Here is a 26106-nt window from a genome sequence, read left to right as displayed (position 1 = left end):
AGGGAGGACGTTAAAACGGCTTCTCGCCGCTGATTGGCCGCCGCGGGAGCACTTCCTTTTGCAGCACGTGCCTAGACGGCGGTTTGCAGGCTTCAGAGCCCATTCTCCGCGGGCAAGAGCTCGCTGAGGGACGCTCAGGGCGGCGGGTTTGACAGCCGGGGTCACCCAGTCGCCGCGGCCGCTCTCCCGGGGCGTTAGCCCGGTACTTCCGGTGAGCGTTTCACTTTGTATTCCTCCGCCGACGCCAACTGGAGAAGTAGTGCGGCCTCTCGCCCGGTGGGCGGGGGCAGCCACGTGACAGTGCCAGGCCCCGCCCTCCCGTGGGGTTTGGCTATGGGCGTGAGGGCTCTTTGGAGACGTAAACATCTCCGAGTGGGCAGAGTGGGTTGGCCTGTGTGGCCATTTTACCGCCTGGGCTGAACCTAGAAAAGGGTGGGTGGCTTCTCTGAGGTGTAGAAAGACGATAAAAAGGTAAAATCAAGCGAGTAAAGACTGAGGCATTCTCGGGGTGGGTGGGCCCAGTCTCGAAGGGGCGAGAAACGGGCGACCGTGAGGGAGGGGCCGCAGGGGGAGGGGCGAGAACATGGCGGATTCCGGAACGCCGGCGGGAGTTGCGGCCCCAGCGCAGGGCGGGGTGATTAGGTCATAGAGCGGCTCCCAGCAGCCTCTGCGGCGGAGGAGGCGGTCCAGGCTATAAAACCGGCTGCCGGGACGCGGCCGGCACCTCATTCATTTCCACCGGTCTCTTGTTGAGCAGCTCCGGCTCCTGTCATCGCGGTCCCTCCGCCTCTGCCGCCCCCGCAAGGCTTCGCTGTAGACGAAGCCTTCTGTAGCGACTCGTCGCTCCCGATTCTCTCTGCTTCGTTCCCCGCCAACCGCAACCATTGACGCCATGTCGGGTTATTCGAGTGACCGGGATCGCGGTCGGGATCGAGGGTGAGTGTGGGAACCGACCTGTCAGGCCCGGCGGGTGGGGGATGGGAGGCCGCGGAGGGCGGCGGCGGGGGGAGGGGCGCGGGGGGAACTTGACTTTTTCGGTCTATTTTGGTTGTTTTTAGTCACAAATTTGTGGCATTTTGATAATTTATTAAAAACTGACTGGAAGAGCTTGTTTTGCCACGGCCCCCAAACTCCCTTCAGTGTGGGGGGGCGTCGGGGCCCGGCGACCCCGCAGCTGTTGGGGGAACGCCGAGCGTGTTGTGAGGCGAGGGAAGCGCGACGCTCCGAGGCGGGCGAGGTCGCCGCTCTTCGGTGCGACCTTTGGGGAAGGTGTTTTCGGGGTTCCGGGAATTCGGTGGGGGCCGAAGGGGCCGCTTCCGACGCCATGGGTGCAGCTGGGGCTGGAGGGCGGCGGGCGCCGCCGGAATCGCCATGTGGCCGAGCCGCGGGTACAAAATGCCGGCGTCGGACATGGCGGCGGCGCCTTTGTTACCCCGCCCGGCGGAGGAGCTCAAAATGGCAGCGTCGAGAAAATGTGGCGCAGAGAGAAATGCGAGACAAAGGGGGAAGCGCCGCCCCAGCGGGAACGCCGCCCGGCCGACTCCGCCCGGGCCGGGACTCCTCCCCCGGTAGTCGCCAGCTCCTCCTCCTCCTTTTCTTTGCGTTATGTAATTTTGCTGCCTTGATCGGGAGCCCTTCCAAGGGAATCCCCCTAACTCGATCGGATTAGACTTCCCGAGACCCACCTTTCTCGTCCTCCACGGCTCGTGATGTCTGTTATCCATAGAGGCAAAGCTGCTTTGCGTGAAAACAGCGATAAGTAACGTCTTCGTTGCTTACGCTCCTCGTCCCTCCTTGTGTTGTTGTTTTGTCAGATATTTAATTCTTAAAGTCGTGGGAAAGACTAGTCGCCACAAGCTGTTGTCTCTTGTAATCTGAATTTGGGGGGGTTTGGGTTTCCAACCTGATAAATCCTGGGCTGTGCATTTGGCTTCAGTAGTGTGTACTTGAAACTGGGAACTAGAGAGATTCGGAGATAATTGTGGCTTAGGAGAGACTGGTCGTCGTTAACCACAGTGCTAGGTCTTACTTCTCGTGTTTTTTTTTTTTTTTATTGTGTGCAAAGGGAGCTACATATAAAATGGTATTTAAAAATGCAATTTTTTTTTTTTTAAATTCAGGTTTGGTGCACCTCGATTTGGAGGAAGTAGGGCAGGGCCCTTGTCTGGAAAGAAGTTTGGAAACCCTGGGGAGAAACTAGTTAAAAAGAAGTGGAATCTTGATGAGCTGCCCAAATTTGAGAAGAATTTTTATCAAGAACACCCTGATTTGGCAAGACGCACAGCGGTAAGTAATTTTCTGTGGTTTTATCAAGTGATGATCAGTAATGGTTTCTAACAAGTCAGACTCTGACCAGAAATGTCTTCCAAGTTTTGAGAGATGTACAGTTCGATTTAGTAGTAGGGAAACAAATATTACTTTTGGAAATAACTGAAATTTTTCTGCATAGATTGGTAGGGTATAACACTGTAGCTGGGTTTTATGCATCATATCTGCATCCAGGTTTTAAGATTGCTCCTTTAAAGTAGCTAGATAAAAATTTAGAGACCTGTTGGCTTTATTTTTAGTTTAGAGGAGGATGTCATGAGACTTAACTAGATTATTAAAACTTGTTTTGTAGCAAGAGGTGGAGACATACAGAAGAAGCAAGGAAGTTACAGTTAGAGGTCACAACTGCCCCAAGCCAGTTCTGAATTTTTATGAAGCAAATTTTCCGGGTAGGTACTAGTTTTGAGTCTTACTCTCTTTACTCTAAAACCTCCCCCACCTTGACATTTAATTTTCACCAAATTGCTGTTTCTAATCATAGCAAATGTCATGGATGTGATTGCAAGACAGAACTTTACAGAACCCACTGCTATTCAAGCTCAGGGATGGCCAGTTGCCCTAAGTGGATTGGATATGGTTGGAGTAGCACAGACTGGATCTGGGAAAACATTGTCTGTAAGTTTGGGATAACTTAAGTAACTGATGTGCTAGAGAAAATGGGGTGAGAGGCATCTGGAAGTGTTTTAGTTTAACTTTTGTTCTTTGCTCCCCTCTAAATAGTATTTGCTGCCTGCCATCGTCCATATCAATCACCAGCCATTCCTAGAGAGAGGTGATGGGCCTATTGTAAGTATGTTTAATTTTTGACCAGAAGCTTTTATATATTTATGTAATATATAGTGAGAGTTTTTATATACAGTGGTGGTTTTGTATAGAAATGATAGTATTTTCATCCAGTTTAACTGAAGACAAAGTTGCTTTGGGAATTGGGCATAACACAGAAAAGCTTAAAACTAGAATCCAGGTCTTGGCTAAAATAAAAGCCGTTCTTTCTGTTCCTCTTAGTGCTTGGTGCTGGCACCAACTCGGGAACTGGCTCAACAGGTACAGCAAGTAGCTGCTGAATATTGTAGGGCATGTCGCTTGAAGTCTACATGCATCTATGGTGGTGCTCCCAAGGGACCACAAATACGTGATTTGGAGAGAGGCAAGTAACCAAAAGAGATTTCTGTATGTCTGTGGTGGTGCCGAAGATTTTAGGTACCATAGTTACATTTATGTGTTTTATTGAAGGTGTGGAGATTTGTATTGCAACACCTGGAAGACTGATTGACTTTTTGGAGTGTGGGAAAACCAATCTGAGACGAACCACCTACCTTGTCCTTGATGAAGCAGATAGAATGCTTGATATGGGCTTTGAACCCCAAATAAGAAAGATTGTGGATCAGATAAGAGTAAGTGCCCTCAAATAAGTAATCTTTAACTTAGTTCTAAGTTCTTATAGTACAAAGCTTTATTATTCCTGTTTTTAATCCCCAAATTCTTTAGCCTGATAGGCAAACCCTAATGTGGAGTGCAACTTGGCCAAAAGAAGTAAGACAGCTTGCTGAAGATTTCCTGAAAGACTATATTCATATAAACATTGGTGCACTGGAACTGAGTGCAAACCATAACATCCTCCAGATTGTGGATGTGTGTCATGATGTGGAAAAGGATGAGAAGTAAGTTTTTTGTACGTTCTTTGTGAACCCCTAAAACTTTGTTATAGAAATTGAGGAGTTGCAGTTTTATAAGTTGTCCTAAAAAAGTAACTTCTAATTGGGTGGAATTTGAGTGTGGCTCATTTAAAATGAGGCATTCCTTTTGAAAATTGCTTCGCTTCCCTATTGAGGTAATTGGTTATTACCTTATTTGTGGCATTCTTATAGGAAAAGGAGTTCTTACCCTTCGGTTTTCTAAAGGATAAGGGTAGAATTGCTTTATAAATGGTTAGGGAGGTGTTTCTTTTGGCTTGTGGCCATGTAAATTGATGTTTGACTGTAAGTGCATGGTTATGACCGTGAACTGCTTTTAAAATTCTCGATTTATTTCCTTTCAAGACTTATTCGCCTGATGGAAGAGATCATGAGTGAGAAGGAAAATAAAACCATTGTTTTTGTTGAAACCAAAAGAAGATGTGATGAACTTACTAGAAAAATGAGGAGAGATGGGTATGTTGGACTTCCTCCTTTGAAGCACATGTAATACAGCTGTGTTTCGAGGAAAGGGCAAACAGATGAGCAGTTTTCATAGATGGAAATCATTTTGTTGGTGTAGGTAAAACTGCAATACATTATTTCAAGTGAAACTGAAATAAGGGATTCCAAGGGATCTGGAATAAAAAATGATTAAGCATTAGACTTTATCAAGTTTTTGTAAGTGTTAATCTAATAAGGTTATTTCAATTTAGGTGGCCTGCCATGGGTATCCATGGTGACAAGAGTCAACAGGAACGTGACTGGGTTCTAAATGGTAAGTATTTTAAATGAAAAAGTCTTTCTTGAAACTTAGAATTCCACTCAGATTAGTGGTGATAATATGTGTGCTTTGTTTTGCAGAATTCAAACATGGAAAAGCTCCTATTCTGATTGCTACAGATGTGGCCTCCAGAGGGCTAGGTTAGTACAAACTCGCATTCATGGCTTGGTTTCCCAGAAGATCTCCATATAATTTTTTTAAAGAAAGTTTATTGCTTTCTTTAACCTCTGCGTTTTTTCTAAGTTTTTTTCATATAAAGGTGCAGTCTTTGTGGCAAGGCCTAGGCATGACAATCGGAGGACTCGAGGGGGATGGAGGACTAGTGATCGGCTGGCTGCTTCCAGTCGATTAGAGAGGTGAAAAGCTGAAAGTGTGCCAGTAATCTTCAAAAGGCAGAACATACGACCTCTGCCTCTGTAAACTGTTCTCTCCGGGGGAAAAAAATGGAAGTTATCCTCACAGTTCACTGCCGTGGTATTTCTTCTGTCCCATGCTTTGCATGACTGCCATGGTACAGCATTGTTTCAAACTGTTTACTGTGATCTGTGGGTCTTTGAGTTTCAGTGAGTTTGCTGAAATGTCGAAGAAATATTTCCAAACTTCAATGTTCAATGAAATTTTTGTTCAAGTTTGAAATGGAGAGAGCAGCTTTAAAAGGTACTAAAGCCTTTTACAAATTGGTGAGTACTGGCACATGAGATCTAGAGCAGGAGCAACTTCTCACACTTAGTCAGTGGGAAAAGAAAGCAGTGCTTTGAAAGTTCCTCCCTCACCTACACAGTAGTCGTCATGTCGAGACCTGCCAGAGAGAGACACATTCTCAAGTGAATCCTGGCTTCTTGGAAGCGCTTGCCTAGACGAGACACAGTGCATAAAAACAACTTTTGGGGGACAGGTATGTTTTTCTTGCAGCTGCAGTTGTAAGGTCTTGGCAAGACAAGCAGTGTGGCCAGAATTTTGAACTTCTGATGAGTGTGTAAATGCAAAGGACCGTGTACATTTTTGTTTAAAGGTCCTCAAAATGAGCACATGAAGAGGTTGCTGTGAACCTTTAAGTGGCCCTACTGCACAGAAGCATTCAGATGTCACTTGATGATCTGTAAGGGGACTTGCTGATGGGGACTCTTCTAGGGAATACATGTTACTTTTGATAGGCTTTCTCATTGGGTGGGTTATGCAACATACAGATGACATGTGCTTTTTTTTTTTTTCTTTTTTTTTTTTTTTCTCTCAACCTCAATGGTAATCCTACAGGGAATGGATAACCATTTTAACTGTTTTTTGCAGCCCGTACCTTCTTGGGAATACAATTGTCTAACTTTTTATTTTTGGTCTGGCTGTTGTGGTGTGCAAAACTCCGTACATTGCTATTTTGCCACACTGCAACACCTTACAGATGTGGAAGATGTGAAATTTGTCATCAATTATGACTACCCTAACTCCTCAGAGGATTATATTCATCGAATTGGAAGAACTGCTCGCAGTACCAAAACAGGCACAGCATACACTTTCTTTACACCTAATAACATAAAGCAAGTGAGCGACCTTATCTCTGTGCTTCGTGAAGCTAATCAAGCAATTAATCCCAAGTTGCTTCAGTTGGTCGAAGACAGAGGTTCAGGTAAGACTGACCTTCTGTAAGAGATGTTGATTTATTTGCGGTCACTTTATTGTCTGTAAATAGGTTTAAATGGGATTGGTATATAAGTCAAGTCTTCCATGTGCAACTATTTGAGAAAACAGTTCAAAGCTATAGTGAATAATGCCACATGATTACTTCTGTTAGTGATTTGTGCCATAGCAATAATAAATTTGCTTTTTCTTTTTCTTTTTCTTTTTCTTTTTTTTTTTTGGACAGGTCGTTCCAGGGGTAGAGGAGGCATGAAGGATGACCGCCGGGACAGATACTCTGCGGGCAAAAGGGGTGGATTTAATACTTTTAGAGACAGGGAAAATTATGACCGAGGTTACTCTAGTCTGCTTAAGAGAGATTTTGGGGCAAAAACTCAGAATGGTGTTTACAGTGCTGCAAATTACACCAATGGGAGCTTTGGAAGTAATTTTGTGTCTGCTGGTATACAGACCAGTTTTAGGACTGGTAATCCAACAGGGACTTACCAGAATGGTTATGATAGCACTCAGCAATACGGAAGTAATGTTCCAAATATGCACAATGGTATGAACCAACAGGCATATGCATATCCTGCTACTGCAGCTGCGCCTATGATTGGTTATCCAATGCCAACAGGATATTCCCAATAAGACTTAAGAGGTATATGTAAATGTCTGTTTTTCATAATTGCTCTTTATATTGTGTGTTATCAAACAAGATAGTTATTTAAGAAACATGGGAAATGCAGAAATGACTGCAGTGCAGCAGTAATTATGGTGCACTTTTTCGCTATTTAAGTTGGATATTTCTCTACATTCCTGAAAACAATTTTTAGGTTTTTTTTGTACTAGAAAATGCAGGCAGTGTTTTCACAAAAGTAAATGTACAGTGATTTGAAATACAATAAATGAAGGCAATGCATGGCCTTCCAATAAAAAATATTTGAAGACTGAATTAAGTGGAAATTGTACTTTATTTTACATATGTCATGTAAAACCTTGCTTAGATGGTCTGTTTCTTGATCCTAACTAAATTGACTACTCCTTTACATGCTTTAATTTTGGGAAGTGGGAGATCAGAATGTCCTTAAAATCTATTCATACTGCAGAAATTAAAGTGGGATTGATGTAGGTAAATCTTGAAGTTGCACAAAGGCTTTCTGTCAGTACCTCCCAACATCAGGTGAGTCCTTTGGTATCCTATTTTATTAGCAGAACGGTGAAATGAGTTCATAGTGAAATAATAGGAAATAACTGTAAAGCCCCACCCTGAAGCTGCTGTACAAAAATATGATTGTTCCTTTTGCAAAGTTCATAATTTGAGAGGCTTCAGTACTTGCTTTTTCAAGAGGTTCTATTCATGCTCTCGGCTCTATTACGAATAGCTAAGACTGACTTAAGGTGGTTGGCCAAGAGCTAAATTTGAACTTCACAGTATTCGGATGCAGGTTATACATAGATTATTATAGTCTTAACAAGCTTCCTGCGACTTTGTGGTAATAGTGGGAGTCACGAATGTCTTTCCATTAATTCAGGGACTTCTAAAGGATAAAGGACTTCAGACTGTAAGATCTGTTCACATTCAAGTGAACCCAAGAAAAAAAGTCAAAATTAATGGTTAATCGAGAGCATGATAACCAAAAGCACAGTGACTATACAGTACAAGTCATCCTGTTGGCATCAACGGGAGCTTACTGCTAGAAAGATCCAGGGAGTGGCTTTAAAAAGATTTAACTTTGGTTTATCGACCTTTCTAATCCCTGTTTCAATCTCTAGAAGTAGGTCTGAATGTCTCCAGAGAGTTTGATAGTGTGTTTACTTTTTGTCAGGAGAGTGGAGGTTTTTATGAGACTTCATTTAAATTCTAATTAAACTGAGGCTTTAATTGGTGTTAATGCCTTATCTCTAAAATGTAAAACCAGTTTGGTGGGTGTGATGGGGAGTGGTAATTCCAGGACTAATACATTGAAAACTGGTTCAGCCTCTAGTTAACTGAGCAGTTTTCAATAGCATGGTTAGTCAAATTCATTATGACATAATTTATAAGAAGCTTTTGGGGTAGATTGGAGCATTTATTACATATTTTACTGTTCAATGTCTTAACGTGGGCCTTTTAATTTGTAAACACTGAAATGATTGTGGGGCTGTGGAAATATTTACGTATTTACCTTTGAAAGACAGTCCACTTTTTAGCATGTGTGTTGTGTCCAGCCTGTGGTTGTCTTAACTAATAAATGTGATTTTTTCTCCCCATTCTCTCTTTTTATTTATTTGCGTGTAGGCCTCTTCCCTGGTATGTTTGAAGTGCCCACTTTTGAAGTAATTGCTTTTCAGCAGTACCTTATTTTTCTAGCTTATGCAAACTTGCACACATGCCTGTATAGAATAATTTTCTAAACTTGACCTACATCGTATTCAGTTCCTTTATAAACTAGGCTTGCCTTCTTGGTACTCCAGTGAACTCTAGGAGCTGGTTCATTTCACCTGGGTTCATTTCAAAGTTTCCTTAGCCACTTAAGGGGCTGCAAGTACAGGAACCAGTGGACTTTGGAATCTGTATTTTTCTCAGTCCACCATTTGGGCAATTTTCTTTTTCTTAAGGGTTCGAAGTTAAAATGGAGTTAAGATTGTCATAAACCTGCTAGGTAATCCTGAGTCTCTTAAACAAGTTTTTCTGCCTGTCTTCACTCCTTAGAAGAGGCCCCTGGTAGGAAAATGTGCGCGTGTCCCCGGTGGCAGAGATACTGCAGGCGGCGGGCCTGTGCCCTCCCCCAGCCCGCACCCGCGCGCCCGCATTCCTGCGGGCGGAGGCCCGCCGGCGGCGGTGACATTGACCGAGAGTTGCTGCCACCTTGCCTGGGGCCCTAACCCGCCTTAATGGATTAAAACTAAAAATTCGGGGGAAAAAAATTCGAACCAATGCTTATTTTCGTGAGGTGTACTTCAGCGTTTGGAGAACACCGCGACATTTCATGTGTGATTTGTAAAAAGGAGGATAAGGCGGACGCACCGGCGACGGCACGACAGGGGAAAGCGGAGAGGTAACGTCGCTGGAGAGGGCTGGTTAAATTCAGGGCGGGGGAGCGCGAGCCCCGAAGGCCGGCTCCCATCATGGCGGCCGGGAAGCCCGCCGCGGCCGGGGCGCAGTGACGCGCTTCCGTGGGCGGGGCCGCCTGGCGCGCGCACGCTCGTTAGGCCGCGCCTGCGCAGTTGCCTGCGGGCGCGCTCGGGGGCGGCCGTCGGCGGCGGCGGCGGCCGGGGCGCTCGTCCCCCGGGCCATGCGCTGCGGGGCGGCGGCGGGCGCCTGCCGGAGGGGCTGCGGGCGCCTGTTTTCCGCCTTGGGGGGCCGAGTCCGTGGAGGGCCGCCGGCGCGGCTGACGTCAGCGAGCGGCGCCCGCGGAGCGCCGCCGGCGGGGAGCGCGCCGGGAGCGGCCCCCGAGCGCGGGGACGGCGGCGCGGCGCTGCTGGAGCTCTGCCGGCGCCGGCACTTCCTCGGCGGCGCGGGGCCGCCGCCCGGCCGGGACGCGCTCCTGCGCGGGCGCCACGCCGGCCTCGGGCCCCTGGGCGCCGAGCTGCGGCAGAACCTGGCGGCGGAGTGGTGGGCGGCGCTGGCGGCGCTGCGGGAGCAGCAGGTGCTGCGCGTGGACGCCCCGCTCCACCCGCCGGGCCCCGCGCGGCCGCGGGCCGGGGCCGCCAGGTCAGTCTCCGCGGAGGCGCTGCGCGAGGCCCTGCGGGACGGAGACCTGAGTAAGGACCAGCTAGTAGCGCGCCTTGAGAACGTGCTCAGAACTTCTGGGGAGCTGCGGGAGAACCTTCTTCACGGTATGCCGCGCGGTTTCACGCTTCGGAGTAGGTGTCGGGGTGGAAAAGCCGCCTCGATTCGGGAATTGCCACCGGGCCCGTTAGTCCCTGGGCGAAGAAGACGCCTGCTGCGCCGCCGTCTGCTCGGTGAGGTGCCCGGACGGCCTGCCTTCCGGAGCCTCCCGGGGCCGGTAGTGCTCGCGGTTCCACGGGGCAGCCCCAGGATCTGAGACCAGCTGAAGTTGTGTATTGGCATCATTTGTGCATCAGTTCCACGCTGCTGGCCGATATTTCCACAGTCACTTTCTTCAAGTTTACACACAATAGACATTTGTTAATCAGGAGCTGATTGTTCTAAGGCAAAAGGAAATTGCCCTCCCTCCCCCAGTTTTTTACGTGAAAACTGATCGAGGGTCTGTTTGTTGTTGGAAGAGCCCTTTTTGAGTTCGAGAAACAATAGGACTGATTAAACTTTATAAGTGATTCTTGAGCGAATGCACATAAGTTGGTAGGGTACCAGTTGCCTTTAAAGTCAACAAAAACATTACAGAGATTCCATGAAAACAGGTTCTGTAGGGGACAGATGTGCCGCCCCGCCCCCCCCCCACTTCTCTTTGCAGAATGCTGTCCTTGCCATTTTTCATTCCACGTTACTAGAAAGCAATGAAAAATAACCAATGTCCAGGGATCTCTGCAAATTAGTATCCGTATTGTATGTAGCCTTTTATTTTTTTTAAGATTTATTTATTTATGCATACAAGAACTGAGGTACAGGCCAGAGATGCGGGAGTTGGAGGGGGGGAGAGGATCCACCAGAGACAGAGCGGGGAACAGAGCAAGCAGACTGAAATACACTGTTGAGGGGAGCAGCGGGCAAGACTGGAGAGGTCTGCTATGCCATGTGGGTTGCTCCCTGGCCAGCCAGGTATTGAGATCTTGCTGCAGAGGCTGCGGATTGCTTCAGTGTGTTGCTTAACCCCTTGTGCCACCAGGAAGGCCCTGTATGTAGCTTTTTAAAGACACCTTAATAACATAAATGTGAGAATTTTGATTTGTACTACTTTAATTATTCCATGGATGGCTTTACTTTTGAGGCAGTTGTCACTGCTTATTACCATATTGCAAAACAAATCATTATTTTTCTTCCCTTTTAGAAGAGGAGACTTTGCACTCTTAGAGTCCCCTTCCTCCAGCGTAGACATGGTCTTGCCTTCAGGAAATGTAAAGCCACTTGTTTGCCAAATTCTTTGGCTGTCTAGTGTTTTCAGCTTAGACTTAACCAGTTGGCCACTTCTTTATATTCCTCATGCTTTTGTTTGAATGTGGTAGCCTCTGCTTACGAAGTCTCAAAAAATTCTCCACAGTTCTGTCCCCAGATATTGTTATTGCCCCATTATCTTTCTTCAGTCCTTCTGTGATTAATTACATGTATGTTCAACCTTTCCCCCATCTTGTCATCAGCTTTCTTGAACACATTTATCACATTTTAAAGTCCACGTCTAATCACAACCTGTTTCTGGTATCTGTTTGTCTTTAGGGTTTTGGTGACTTGAATTTTGCCTGTGATAGTCTAAGTAACTTGTGTATACAAAAATTGTAAGGTAAATTGAGTCTTTTGGGGGGGGGGCAGTGTTTTTTTCTTCCTGAGAGGATTTACATTTGTTGCTGTGGGAATTCTAATTCTGGAGCTGTTTTATATGTTAAAGCATAACATAGATTAATGTTATGAAGAACCAAGATTTTCACTGTAAGAAGAAAGGGATCCAAATATAAAAGAAGACAAGGATCAACTCTATATTGTTAAATTTGAATTGGCAGTATCAAATTCAAAAACTTCAGATATGTATTTCCTGACTTGATTCATTAAAAGAAGCAATGATGTTCGTGGCAATGAACAGATCTTGGTTTCTAAAAGGAACCAGTACTTGAAAAATGGCTTCCAGGTCTGGAACAGGGAAAGTACAGGGCAAATTTGGCACATTTTGTGGTTCTAGAAAGCAAAGAATTACTTGAAGACTAACGGGGTCATAGCAAAGGGACACACATGCCGGCTTTAAGAAGGCTCCCACTGGCTAAATTTGGGACACATTGAATATTGATGTTAATGAATTATAACACAGAACAAAATCCATAGTGCCAAGTGCCAAACAGAGTAAGAAGCCTGGTAGAGAGAAAAGATGGAGAAAGTTTATGGTTTTACAGAAGCAACGCAATAAGTAAGGAAGGAAAGATAGGTCTGGAATAGCACTACTTCATGATTTTATAATAATCCAATATAATAATTCAATCAAGGATCACCAACAGATTTTAAACTATTGGCTGAGAGAAAGATTGTTGGGCAGCAGAATATTGTTGGACAATGGATTTTCATTACTTTAACCAGGTAATCAAATTTGGTTTTATTAATAGATAACTTGACACTGTGTCCCTCTGTTAAATAAAACTTCCACATCGGGGCCTCCCTGGTGGCGCAGAGGGTTGAGTCTCAGCACTATGATGCTGTCTGCAGCCACTGCAGCACGAATTCAGTTCCTGGTCAGGGATCTGACCCACGTGGTGCAGCAGACCTCTCCTATCTTCCCGCTGCACCCCTCAGCAGTGTATTTCAGTCAGTCCACCTGTTCTGTTCCCCACCCTGCCTCTGGTGAATCCTCTCACCCCCACAACTCTGGTCTGTATCCCAGTTCTTATATGCATAAATAAGTAAATCTTTAAAAAAGAGAGACTTATACATCAACTGTGTATATATATATATATATATATATATATATTTCTTCCTGCTAAAAATGGTTAACCCAAATTAAATCATAAGGAAGCAACCAGACAAATCTCTAGTGTGAAATAATCTGACTGTCTGGGCTCAAATCAAAAGCCAATAGCACTAAAAGGAAAGTTAGAGAGGAAGGAATCGGGAAATGCTCTAGATTCAAAAATATTGAAGAAACCATATCAAAATGCAGCACATGCCCCTTGATTAGGGAGAAAAGAACAGCCATAGTGACATTTTGAGTGAAAATTAAAGAAAATAAAATACTAAGCCTATTTAGATGAAATGATGGTATTATGTTGATTGTATGGTAAAATAATACTTTGAACTTTAGGAGATGCATTTTGAAATGTTTTGGGTGAACAAGAAAAAATAAATGGCAAAATGTTGACAACTGGTGAATCTAGATGAAGGATATACAGGTATTTAGTATACTGTTTACAGGTAAATAGTATTTATTGTACTATTTTTTTTTCAACTTTTTGTAGGTTTGAAAATGTTTAAAAGTTGGGGAAATTCTGCCTAAAATTATGTAGAGCCTTAGTTTTGTTGATTAAAATCTGCCTTAATAATACCATGCTACTTATACTGCTGTGCTAGCATTATTGTATCAGTTTGTCTATATATTTACCAAAATGGTGATTGGGCTTATAGAGTAGATTTGTACAATGATTGATTTTTCTTTTGACCAGGTGCCTTGTCCCACTATGTTAATTGTCTGGATCTGGTAAACAAGAAGTTACCTTTTGGCCTTGCTCAGATTGGGGTGTGTTTTCATCCTGTTTCTGAAACGAAACAAACACCTGATGGTGTTAAAAGGTACAAAATATGGTAAATAACTTGGGCCTGTATTTAAATGGTCATGAACTGGTCATTTTCACTTTGGGATGGGTTATATAATTTTCCAATAATAAATATCTGATGTTTCTGATCTCCAAAGACTCGGTGAGAAGACTGAAGCTTCACTGGTATGGTTTACTTCAGCAAGAACTGCAAGCCAGTGGCTTGACTTCTGGTTACGTCATCGACTCCTGTGGTGGAGAAAGGTACAATAATTACCCTTAATTTTATAATTAATAAGTAAGTTGTCTTAGTGTGTCAGAGGTAAGACTTCTCTATAATAAATGAAATGATACTTGATGTACCTGTGTTATATGTTTATAAGAGTCAATTATGATAAATACAGATAAAAACTCTTTATAATGATTTTCAATGTTCTATATGACAAAGTTACTTTGGTAAAGACGTTATTAATTATCTCTTGCTCAGAAGGTTTCGTTGATAAGACTTTACATACAAGGTAAAGTTCAGCTCTCTAACCTGGCATTCTTGGCTGGTGTCAAGTTTGACCATTGCTCACTCTTACCATCTTTAGCTTTTGCTTCCTACCTCCATATTATTGAAATGGCTCTGTAATTTGTAACCAAGTTTTAATTTATGCTGAAGATAAAAGAATTGTGCTAAGCATTTTTGTTTGGCTGTTTTTCTTTCTCCAACTCTTAAAATCCCCAACCACCCATCTAAACTAAATGGAATATTCACAAAGAGTCAAGCACTTCACAGGAGGATAAGAATGGTTAGTATATGATACTTCGATATCCCTTTGAGTTCATGGTTACTTTTCCTTTTTACTAATTGACCACAAAGAGGCTAGCTAGATAGCATCCAACAGTTTTTCTCTGTAGTTCTTTCAAATTAAAACACAGTAATTTTAGCAGTATATTACTCATATTTAATTAAACTTAATTTTTATTTGGGATTTGACCACTTTCAGATGCTACATAAAATGTCTCGGGCATCTTTACTTATTAATAAGTTAATAAGACACTTTGTTTTCTAGTTTGCCGTGAGTCCATCCAACTTCAGCAGCAGCGATTGTCAGGATGAAGAGGGACGAAAAGGAAACAAACTTTACTACAATTTCCCTTGGGGAAAGGAGCCAATAGAAACCCTCTGGAATCTAGGAGATCATGAACTTTTACACATGTATCCTGGAAATGGGTCTAAGTTACACGTATGTTTTACTTTTAGTTCCTGTGTAGCCTTTATGCAGATTCTCTATGATCAGTTTTAAACTGTTTGAGAATAAGTTGCAGACAAGATGCCCTGTGGCCTCTTAATAGCTTAGTATGTATTTCTCAAGTGCAAGAACACTCATCTGTAAAACTGTGCAGTGCACAGAACCCTTCGGACATAAGGTATTTTTCCAATATACCCTTTATAGGGTCCAGATGAAATCTGGTAGCACATATTTCAAATGAACAATTCCTTTCCCCTTTCCTTGTCCTTGATGACGTTGATGTTTTTGAAGAATATATGCCAGTTAATTTGTAGCATGTCCCTGCAGTTTGGGTTTTTCCAATGTTTTCTCATGATTTAAGTATTTTTGCTAGGAATATCCTCATTGCAAGACATCATATCAAGATGGATATCAGTGTGACTTTTATCACTTAGTTAAGATGGTGCTACCAGATTTCCTCAAATATAAAGTTGACAAGCATTTTGTACTTACTAATGAGTAAGTCTTTTGTGGGCAGTTAATTTAAGACTACATAAATAATCTTTTTCTTGGCAAATTTTGACCTGCCAATTGCAGTATCCACTGCAGATTCTTGCCCAGAGGCTTGTGAAATGGTGGACTTTTGCGGTTATCTTACTTAGCAGTGAGAAACCTGCCTCATAAAAAAGGGGGAGGAAGAAAGACTAGTTAGAGAGCTTGCCCCTGGGCATGCTGCTCACCCTTTTAAAGTCCCCCTCATCAGGTGCCCTGACCAGAACTAAGGGAAGAAGGAAAGGAAGAGGAAGTCAGAAAGCCTGGCCTTGTACCCCAGTCACATCAGCCCAGAGTTTGGCCCTGGACATTCCAGGTTTAGTGCTTCTGTCAGCTGACCAAAAACTTAGTCCTGGCCAAAGGGAAAAGGGATGGTGAAGAAAGAACTGCTTTTATTAAAACTTAAAATATTTTTCTAGAATTGACATTTTATAAAATTTGAAACGATTCTTTCCTCATCGGTTTGAAAGGGAGAGAATAGGGCCTCCCTGGTGGCACCGCACTATGAAGCAGTTCACAGCCTCTTCAGCATGAGTTCGATCCCCAGCTGGCGCCAGGGAGCTACCCACATGGCATAGCAGACCTCTCCTGACTTGCCCACTGCTCCCCTCAGCAGTGTATTTCAATCAATCTGCCTGTTCTGTTCCCCACTCTGTCTCTGGTGAATCCTCTCACACCCCGGCATCTCTGACCTGTGCCCCAGCTCTTGTATGCATAAATAAATAAATCTTTTAAAAAATAAATAAATAAAAGGGAGGGAATAATAAGTTTAATAGTACTTGGTCTAAATCCTGCATTATGGTATATTTAATATTCATAATCATAGCCTTAAAGTAGTAAGAGGCAAGTTTTTTTTTTTAAGATTTTTATTTTATTTATTTATGCTTACAAGAACTGGGGTGTAGGCCAGAGGTATGTGTGTGTGTTGGCGGGGGCGTGAAAGGATTCACCAGAGACAGAGTAGGGGAGCAGAACAGGCGGATTGACTGAAATACACTACTGAGGGGAACAGTGAGTGAGACAGGAGAGGTCTGCTGCGCCATGTGGGTTATCTCCCTGGCCGGGGATTGAACTTGTGCTACAGTGACTGCCAATAGCTTCATAGTGCTGACACTTAACCCCTTGTGCCACCAGGAATGCCTAAGAAGCAAGTTTTTTAAGGCTGTTTGCTCATTATGAGAAGAACTTTATATTCCCATAAATAATTTTCCCTTTCCACAAGCATACCAATTGTTTTCTCTAAGGACTTTCTGGATTTTGTTATAATCTTCAAATTTCCAAGTGTCAATTCTCACCTGGGGAGCACTGAAAAAACAGTGATGCCTTGTTCCTACTGCCGTCCAGTCTGTTCAGAATCTCTGAGAGTGGCCCCAGCACCCGTCAGGTTTAAAATTCAAGACAGTCTTACTGCAGTCATTCTTAAAGACTCAGTGGGGAGCAGAGACTGGGTCCTGAATCATCTTTGTGGGCCCAGTGGTGACTAGCAGCTTGCACAGAATGGATGCTTTGTGAAGTGAATTGGAAGTTTATATCTTCATTTTTTAAGTCTAAAATATGTAATTTTAAGAAATAGTCTGCTAAATGATATTTTATTTTTTGTTCTTCTTTTCTATGAAGGGTCGAGATGGACGAAAAAATGTGGTTCCTTCTGTTTTGTCTGTAACTGGAGATCTAGACCGAGGCATGCTGGCTTACCTGTATGATTCTTTCCAGCTAACGGAGAACTCCTTCACAAGAAAGAAAAATCTTCATAGAAAGGTGCTTTCAATATTCCAAAGTTAGACTTGGGTGGCTAAAAATATGCCCGCCCCCCCCCCCTTAATGTTAATATACTTGATTTCTAACAAAACCCTGAATAATAAATTTCTTTTAGTATAAATAATATAAGTATTTTCCAGTTTCTTTAGAATCTGGGCACAGTAATAATAAGCTGGTACCCACAGAATTAAACTAAGCATCCTATTAGGGAACACAAAGACATTTCTGTTTGCTCACAGTCAGCTGGAGAGTTCCTGCTGCTGCTTACCCCCTGAGCCTTTCCATTAGTGACGTCCATTTGTATCAGAAAGCTGACTGTTGTTATATGGGAGGAAGTCGCAAGCGTGACTTGTGCTGTTGACCTCTCTGCTGCTGGTCTGACCCATGTGGCTCATCACAGTACCTCAGAACTAGATGAGGGCCTGGGTCGCGGGAAGGGCTTATTTTAGAACATGCAGTTAGAGCATTTTTATGTCCTCAAAATCAAGAGAAGGAGAGGTTGGTGCTGTATGAGGGAAAAGAAATGACTATAGAGCAAGATTTTGGAAGAAACAGGAGGTATCGGGACACGATCACAAACACAAGTGAAGGGATTTGTCTTGAAATGGAATTATTTCAAATAGCAGGGAGGAAAGAAGTGATGGTATAAACAAATAGGCTACCAGGTCTGGCTAGCCTTTGAAGGAAATTTTACTCATCGCCTGTATTTTCTCAGGGAATTAGGAGGCATGATTATTAGCTTAAAATGTGGAGAAGTAGGTGTGTTAGTGGCAAGTTTAAAATAGTCAAGTCCCACTGAACGTGAAAGCTGCCTCAAGTCAGAAGTTTTAACATGTTAAGTGCTCAGCTGGGAATGTAAGCCAGGGTTGGCAGCACTGCTCTGCAGAGGTGATTTATTCTATGTGATGCACATTTAACCTAACGTGGCCATAGAGAACATCCAATTACAGATTTGTTCTGGGACTCAGGATTTATAGGGTAGGCATCTTTTCTGTCTCTTTTACCCACATCTACACCATCAGCAAAACCTACCTGATTCTACCTTCAAAATATATCTTGAATTTGTCCATTTCTTACCATGTCCACCTAAGCCGCCATCATTCCTTCCTTCCCCAACAGAGTGACCTTTTAAAAGGTACCTGTTGCTTTGCTTCTCTGCTCAAAACTCCAGGAAGCTCCTCATCTCACTCAGAAGAAAAGCCAAAGCCCCTAAAATGTTGTGTTCAAAACCTTTTCCTTTTTGCCCTCTCCTACTGTGCTTCACCCGCCGTGGCCTGCTCTCATGACTGGGCTTCCTTGCTCTTTTCAGAACATGCCAGTCGTGCTCCCAGCCTTGTCTTTTGTTCTCCCCTTTGCCTGGAATACTCTTCCTGCAGCATCTGTGTGTCTTGTTGCCCAACCCCCTTTCAAGTATTTGCTCAGATGCTCAGAGACCTTCTCTTTCCATTTTTATTTAAAAATTGCAAAAGGCCTCCTCAGCCTGCCCTGGCCAGCTCTGTCTCCGGCATATCTTCCTTTTTTTTTTTTTTTTAAGCACTTAATCATCTTCAAATATATTACTTATTTTGCTTATTATCAGTCTTCCCTCACCATGAAGGATGAGAGTTTTTGTCCCTAGCACATTGAACTATTTCTGGCACCAGGTAGCCATTTAAGTGCTGAGTAAGAAGAGGGGGTGACTCTGGTAAAACAAGGTTCAAATACTAACCCCATGGCCCAGGCTAGAGGCCGCGATGCTGGGAAGGGGCCCTTGGAGTCAGGGAAAATGGAGTTCTCAGGAAATGGGAGAGTATCAGGTGAGCTTACTTCTGCAGAACATGTAAGTGGGGAAATCTAGGAGCAGCTGGTTATAGACAGCAGAAAACACTTCATTACACGATTCCTTGTGACCGCAAACCAGCTTCCATTTTCACACAAAATTTTCATTGTTAAATATTTCATTGTATTTGTGTTATATTTACACTAGATGTGTTTTCCTCTCTTTAAATTGCATTAGGTACTTAAACTTCATCCTTGCTTGGCTCCTATTAAAGTTGCTCTGGATATGGGAAGAGGCCCAGCAGTGGAGCTGAGACAGGTGGGTCAAATGAGTTTTAGAGTCAGAATTTCAATGATAACCATTTTTCTAAGTAAATGGGTAACTTCCCATTTAAAATTTTATCTTGATTCATTTGCTTCTCGCCCCCCCCCCCAGATTTATTTATTTATTTATTTATTTATACAAGCACTGGGTACAGTCAGAAGCGCGGGAGGGCGAGAGAATTCACCAGAGCCAGAGCGGGGAGCAGAGCAGGCAGAAGGACCGAAGTACACTGCTGAGTGTGTTAGGGGGAAAGGATGTCCTGAGATAATCTCATACAGGCCTTGTGGACCCCACCCCCACTCCAGACTAAAGCCATCAGGACATTGGGAAAGACAAATCCCATCACCACCAAGGGGAGGGTGGCTGGGACCTGAGGGTGGAGTTGGGCAGCCAGGTTGGATATAAAAACCAAACACGTGGGCCTTGCTCGGGCTCTGGCTCGCGATCGCTCGCCTCCCGGCTTCACCGCTCCTGGCTGGCGGCCAGCTCTCAGAGCGCCATTTTGGGATTCCTGATCGGCGGATCGGGTAGGACTCATTTAAAACTTTGTCTCCCACTTTTCTCCCAAAGCTGTACATTTCCTCATTTCTCCTTCCCTTGTAAATAAACCTTTTATTAACCTTTCACGTGTGCCTGCAGTAGAACATTAATAAGTCCTTTTAAGCGCGCGGGTGAGGACCCACAGTCAGGCACCCCGTTTTGTATCGGGGTTGCTCTACAACAAGTGGAGCAGAGGGTGGCAGGAGAGGTCTGCGCGCCATGTGGGACCCTCCTCCGGTGGCCGGGGAGCAGCCAAGGATTGAAAAGGCACTGCAGAGGCTGCGGGCAGCTTTGCAACCCAGCACTCAACTGCTGCGCCACTGGGGATGCCCTCATTTGTTTTTTTTATATTTAAATAACAAACTGGATATTGTGATTAATTATAGATAATTTAGAGTATTTTAAAAGACACTGAATGCAACTCGGGATTTGCTGTTGCTGTCATGCCCAGCCATAGGTGTACTTTTAAAATAAGGACACACAGTTTTGAAATCAAAATATTTGTATAAATATCTAGTGAATTATATCTTGCTCCCTTCCCTTTTTTTTTTTTTTTTAAGATTATTTATTTATACAAGAACCTGGGTACAGGCCAGATGTGTGGGAGGATAAGAGGATTCACCAGAGACAGACCTGGGAACAGAACAGGCAGACTGACTGAAATACACTGCTGAGGGGAGCAGCGGGGAGACAGGAGAGGTCTACCACACCGTGTGGGTTGAACTGTTATAGGACAGGGAGAGGGGCAGCCCAAACCCCGCAAACCTGCCTATTCTACATGGGTTCTGCCATCCGCCGCATCAACACAAAACATATGACACTTTAATGGGAAGGAACTTTAATAAAAACTAGGAAACAATACAGGTAAGGCAAAGAGTCTAGTTTCTAAATGAAGCACCCAAAGTGACCCGTCCCCTCGTGGGTAAAACTCCATCCATATGGGATCGGCCCAGAGCAAGTCCCCAAAGCCTGCCACAAGTCTAAAGCATCTTCCAGTGGGGACCCACAGAAAAGAGTCAGAAACAACCAGACAAGCCCGGAAGGAAAAGAGCAAAATCAACATCAAGATAAAAGCTGCCATTGTCACCTCCCCATGGGTCTCACCCACATCTGTGTCACCCCGTCCGCGACCAAAAGACAAGCGCAGCTTCTTCACGTGTCTCTAGGCTCCATGTGCCTCCTCCAGGTCTCCTGGCTCCATCCTGCTTCCTTCCTCAGTCTCTTCTGCAGCTTCTCCTCTTCCTGCTCAGCTCCACCCTCCCTTGGGTGGGGCAGGGAACCTCCCCCTTTCCTGGGGACCACCCTGTTACAGAACCAGCGCTGCAGAGGCTGTGGACAGCTTCACAGCACTGCAGTCAACCACCTGCGCCACCAGGGAGGTCCTCCCTTTGCTATAGGGCAGCCCCGATATTGAACGGGTTGCCTGGCTGTGGGTCCTCAAGGGACTTATTAATACTCCACGACAGGCACACACAAAAGGTTAATAAAAGGTTTATTTACAAGGGAAAAGGAAATAAGGAAAATGTACAACTCAGGGAGAAAATAGGAAAATAAAGTCTTTAATGCGTCCTACCCGATCCGCCGACCTGGAAACCCAAAGTCACTCTCAGAGCTGCGAGCTGGCGGAGAGCCCCCAAAGCCCACGTGTCTGCCTTTTATATCCACCTGGCTGCTTAACCCCACCCTCAGGTCCCAGCCACCTTCCCTTTGGTGGTGATGGGATTTGGAGTTCCCAGTGTCTTTGGCTTTGGCCTGGGGTGGGGGTGGAGTCCAAAAAGCCTGTATGGAATTAGCTTTAGGACATCCTTTTCCCCCTAACACCTTCCCTTCTTAACATAATGTTTTTGGTATAAGCACAGATTCTAGAGCTATAATTTTATTTTGATTTTTTCCCTCTGATCTCTCTAGTCTGAGTACCCTTGAGAAAAGCCAGGAGGGTGGGTCAGTTTCTTTTCAGGGACCTCTCCAGCAGTCATTATTTCTGCCTGACTCACACCTGAGTGACAACACTAAAAACATTGCTTCCCTCCCCCCCCCCCCCCACCCAGCTTTCTGCGGGTGGAGAAGTCTGTGATGGTGCAGATAGTGAGTTTAGGGAAAGGGAGGATAATGGCTTAATTTGTACTTTGCCCTGTTGTGGTAGGCCCACAGCACCCTTGTAAGTAGCACTTCCTAGGTTTTTTGTTTGCATGACAAAGAACCACACTCCCTAGTTTTTGTCATTATGATTGCAGGCCTTATTTTCTTTTGTTTTTGTTAGTTTACCAAGAATGTAGTATTTTATGCCAGTAGGTGTTTTAAATTTACCAAAAAGTTTATTTAGTATGGTATATATTCTGTTTTTAACTTTTTTCCCTCAGCAGTGTGGCAGCTCCTTATGCCTAGAGGTGTCTGGGCCATGCAAGAGCGTTTGTTGGTTGTGTGCAGAGGTGCAGGATTGCTGGATAAAGTGAATATGTATCTTTAGTTTCTCCATCTCACCTAGATTGCCGCTGGACTGGCTATACCTACTTGCACTCTCACCCATGGGGTGAGGGTTCTTATTCCCTCAGGTCTTCCCCATCATACAATTATGCTTAGAGCTGCTTCTCTCCTTTTCTAACTTCCAGTGAAAAGAGCAAATTTTTTTTGCTGGCAGTGTTAGGGGGAAAGGATAAGTCCTTTTAAGCGCGCGGGTGAGGACCCACAGTCAGGCACCCCGTTTTGTATCGGGGTTACTCTACAACAGCAGCAGCTAACTTTGTTAAAATCTATGTATTTATTTCCCTATTATTTTCTTAAGATTTATTAATAACTACATTTTCATCCTCCAAATAGCAAATGAACACCCATTTATTTTGCTATGGTCTTTCCCTTGGAACAAGTTAGAAATGCAATTCTTGGTTCCCACTGCAGACCTGATGTTTCAGAAGCTGGGAGAGAGGCTGAGCGGTCTGTTTTGACGAGCCCTCCCGCTTATGCTAAAGCCACTCAAGTTTGAGAGGGGTGCTGCTTGCTCAGGCACCCTCCCTGCTCAGGACATTTGGTAATGTCTGGAGACATCTTGGTTGTCACAGCAGGGTAGGGCTCTACCGGCATCTAGTGGAGGCCGAGGATGAGGCACAACATCTATGTCAGCGGTGCCAGATGGGGGATCCTGCTCTAGAACTCAAGTTCTAGATGTTTAAGGGCATTTTAAATTTTGCTTCATTTTACCTCACCATTGCTTATTAAGACAAAAGTTAAGTTTACTGTGTCACTCATTATTCCTTTTTCATTTCCTGTCTGGCTTTTGTCTACAGCATCTACTCCAAGTAATCAGTCATTATCTTCTCCAAATATTTTCTTTAGCTGGCCTTCAGAATGGCACTCTCCTGGTTTTCCTCATACTTTCCTGGCTGTGTCTCCCTAGTTTCCATTATTTCCTTCTCTTCCTGATAGTTCTCAACTCTCTTGAGTTTAGAGTTGACATAGCCCTTTGGACAACTTTTCCTCGGATGGAATCTGTTTTGGTTTTATTTGAGTTTCACATGATGATGATGATGGTACTAATTTTTGTACTTAATATAAAAATTTCAGAGAAGATTTGCATTTTATATTCAGCTTTGCAATGCTTAATTTCTTCATTTTCAGAGGAAGTACAACTTTAAAAGTATACAACAAATTATAACAATATTGTCACAATTAAAGAAACTTGTGCATATATTAAAGTTGAAAAATGTGATTTGTTTTACAAATAGAGGATATCCACTTAGCTACTTCATTTGTTTCATACTTGAAGTTTTGATGTTTTCCCCAGGTTTGTCAAGGATTATTTAATGAATTGCTAGAAAGTGGAATTTCTGTGTGGCCTGGTTATTTGGAAACCATGCAGTCCTCAATGGAACAGCTTTATTCAAAGTAAGAATTGTCTTCGTTGTCACTCAAAAATGTGTTTATTCAGATAAACATTTGTGTCTTTCAATAATAAAGCTTCTAAATACATCTATATAAACACAATGTAAATATACGTAAATTTATTCCTAAATTTCCCTTTCAGAGAGCCATGAGCCCTTAGTTAATTGCATATTTGAGCATATATTATGTGCAACTTCAAGACTTAATGTTGAAAAATCTGTGTATCTGTATTTATTGATTAATCAGGGATGGAATTACGCATGTTGAAGTGCCTTTCCCATCATGGTGTGGTTTGCTCTGCTCTGAGATTGAGTGGGCATCGAGAGAGCAGGGAAATAGCCTTCGCTGTAACCAGCACCTCTGTTTACCCATCTGTCAAGGCTGAAACCTGGGTGTCGTCCTGACTCCCCCCTCTTCCTCACTTTCCACATCCAGCCCGTCACTAAATGCCAGCTTACCTCCGATATATGTCTCGCCTCCGTGTCTCCACCGTCACTGCCACTGCCCAGTCAAGGTCACTATCTCTTGGCTCAGTGGTTGAAACGATCTCCTGATTGATATCCCTGTCTCTGGTCTTACCTTCTGCTGTTTCATTAACTTCTGTTTTTAAGTAAAGTGATCTGCTCTTCTCTCCTTTGGATTTATTTTGTTGTTTTTTTTTTTTTTTGACTTTTTGTGTTGAATCACTTTGTGTACAGTCTCCTGGGTCAGAAGTTGTGAAGCTTTGTGTTTTGTTCTTCAGGTAACTTGTTAAAACACCCCTTTCAGATCGTATCAGAAAAATTAGATTTCTATAGACAGAGCAATAAATGACTGTCATTTATAGAGTGAAGGGGTGGTACTTGAACTTTTCAGTTCCTTCCGACTTTAAAATATTATTTGACTCGTGGATGTTACCAAGTTAGAGTTGTTCTTTTTTTTTTTTTTTTTTTTTTATAGAGGCATGCTTTATTTATTTGTTTGCTGGTTTGTTTGTTTGTTTTGTTTATACATGCACTGGATACAGTCAGAAGCGCGGGAGGGTGAGAGAATTCACCAGAGCCAGAGCGGGGAGCAGAGCAGGCAGAAGGACCGAAGTACACTGCTGAGGGGAGCAGCGGGCGGCAGGAGAGGTCTGCACGCCATGTGGGACCCTCCTCCGGTGGCCGGGGAGCAGCCGGGGATCGAACCGGCGCCGCAGAGGCCGCGCGCAGTTTCGCAACCCAGCGCCCAACCGCTGCGCCACCGGGGAGGCCCTAGAGTTGTTCTTTTTATGGTGAAGTCTGTATTGTCCTAGGATGTTCTTATCCAAACAAAGATTTATTAATCATCTACTATGTTCTGTACCCTTTGACACAGCCATAAAGAAGACAGAAAAGTTTTCTGTTCTTACGAAGCTTATAACCTAGTGGGACAAAATAAACACTGAATAAGTAGATAGATAGATAAATAAGATAATTTCTGATAGAGTCCTACAATGTTGAAAGAAACAGTAGTGACTGGGCCACAGAAAGGCCAGTGTGGATATATTTAATTACTGCTGAACTAGAAACTATAACTTACTGCACTGTTACAAATTAAGCATGATTTTGGTTTAACTTGTTGTACCCTCGATCTTTATTTTAGTAGTAACATTTTAGTCTAAAATATTTTTTTTAGATTGCATCTAAGTATCAAAAGACTGAGCTTATTCTGAGATTGATCCAAAATGTCACCCCAGATGATATGTTAAAATACCAGGCCTTATTTCTCAGATTTCATTTTCTGTTTTGACCTTTCAGTCAGAAACTTTCTGGAAATTTTGCTTTGAATAAGATTCAGAAACTTGAACTTGGTTCAGTTCTCAAGCCCTGCCTTTGAGTTTTGTGACTTTAGAAGCATGAACTCTAAAGTAATTAAAACAGGTAATGTTATGAACTTACAGTTTACATCTGTGCTCATATATTTTACTTTTTTTTTTTAGATACGATGAAATGAGTATCCTCTTCACTATTTTGATCACTGAAGCTACTTTAGAAAATGGATTAATAAATCTGAGAAGTAGAGATACCACCATGAAGGAAATGATGCATATCTCCAAAGTGAAAGACTTTCTAGCCAAGTACATATCATCAGCCAAGAATGTATAGATTCTAATATTTGTATAATAAATATTCTCCTTTTCTAATGTTATCTTAGATATTTTTTTTAGCTGCTTGACACGAGGCAGGCATTTCTGATGTTGTTCTTTTTAATACAGATTTTATTATATTTTTAAATATATTCCATTATACCAGGTATATGTTCAGCTTCAAGAAACAAAAATCCTGCTGTTTTGGATTAAGTAGTAAATGGCGGTTTGTTTAACAAGAGATT

At 43.4% G+C, this 26106-nt stretch overlaps 2 protein-coding genes across 2 annotated transcripts; both read left to right on the top strand.

Moving 5' to 3' along the window:
- Window positions 1-892: 892 nt before the first annotated feature.
- Window positions 893-7047, top strand: DDX5 (DEAD-box helicase 5; the record flags this gene model as incomplete). The annotated part of the gene is made up of 13 exons (XM_084237059.1): window positions 893-936; window positions 2121-2286; window positions 2621-2717; window positions 2810-2943; window positions 3049-3114; window positions 3334-3475; window positions 3562-3722; window positions 3817-3989; window positions 4368-4478; window positions 4718-4779; window positions 4866-4925; window positions 6182-6406; window positions 6644-7047. The coding sequence occupies 13 exons, from the start codon at window positions 893-895 to the stop codon at window positions 7045-7047; spliced, it is 1845 nt and encodes a 614-aa protein (XP_084093185.1).
- A 2627-nt stretch (window positions 7048-9674) lies between these two features.
- POLG2 (DNA polymerase gamma 2, accessory subunit) lies at window positions 9675-25880 on the top strand (the record flags this gene model as incomplete). The annotated part of the gene is made up of 8 exons (XM_084238040.1): window positions 9675-10218; window positions 13657-13783; window positions 13905-14010; window positions 14805-14978; window positions 17133-17273; window positions 19270-19350; window positions 23675-23775; window positions 25715-25880. 8 exons carry the CDS (start codon window positions 9675-9677, stop codon window positions 25878-25880), a joined length of 1440 nt encoding a protein of 479 aa, XP_084094166.1.
- Window positions 25881-26106: the final 226 nt, after the last annotated feature.

The sequence above is a fragment of the Talpa europaea genome (genome assembly GCF_964194135.1).
Source record: "Talpa europaea genome assembly, chromosome: 7".
NCBI classification, from domain to species: Eukaryota; Metazoa; Chordata; class Mammalia; order Eulipotyphla; family Talpidae; genus Talpa; species Talpa europaea.
The sequence above is the reverse complement of the archived record's forward strand: the minus strand, read 5'-3'. Positions and strand labels throughout refer to the sequence as shown.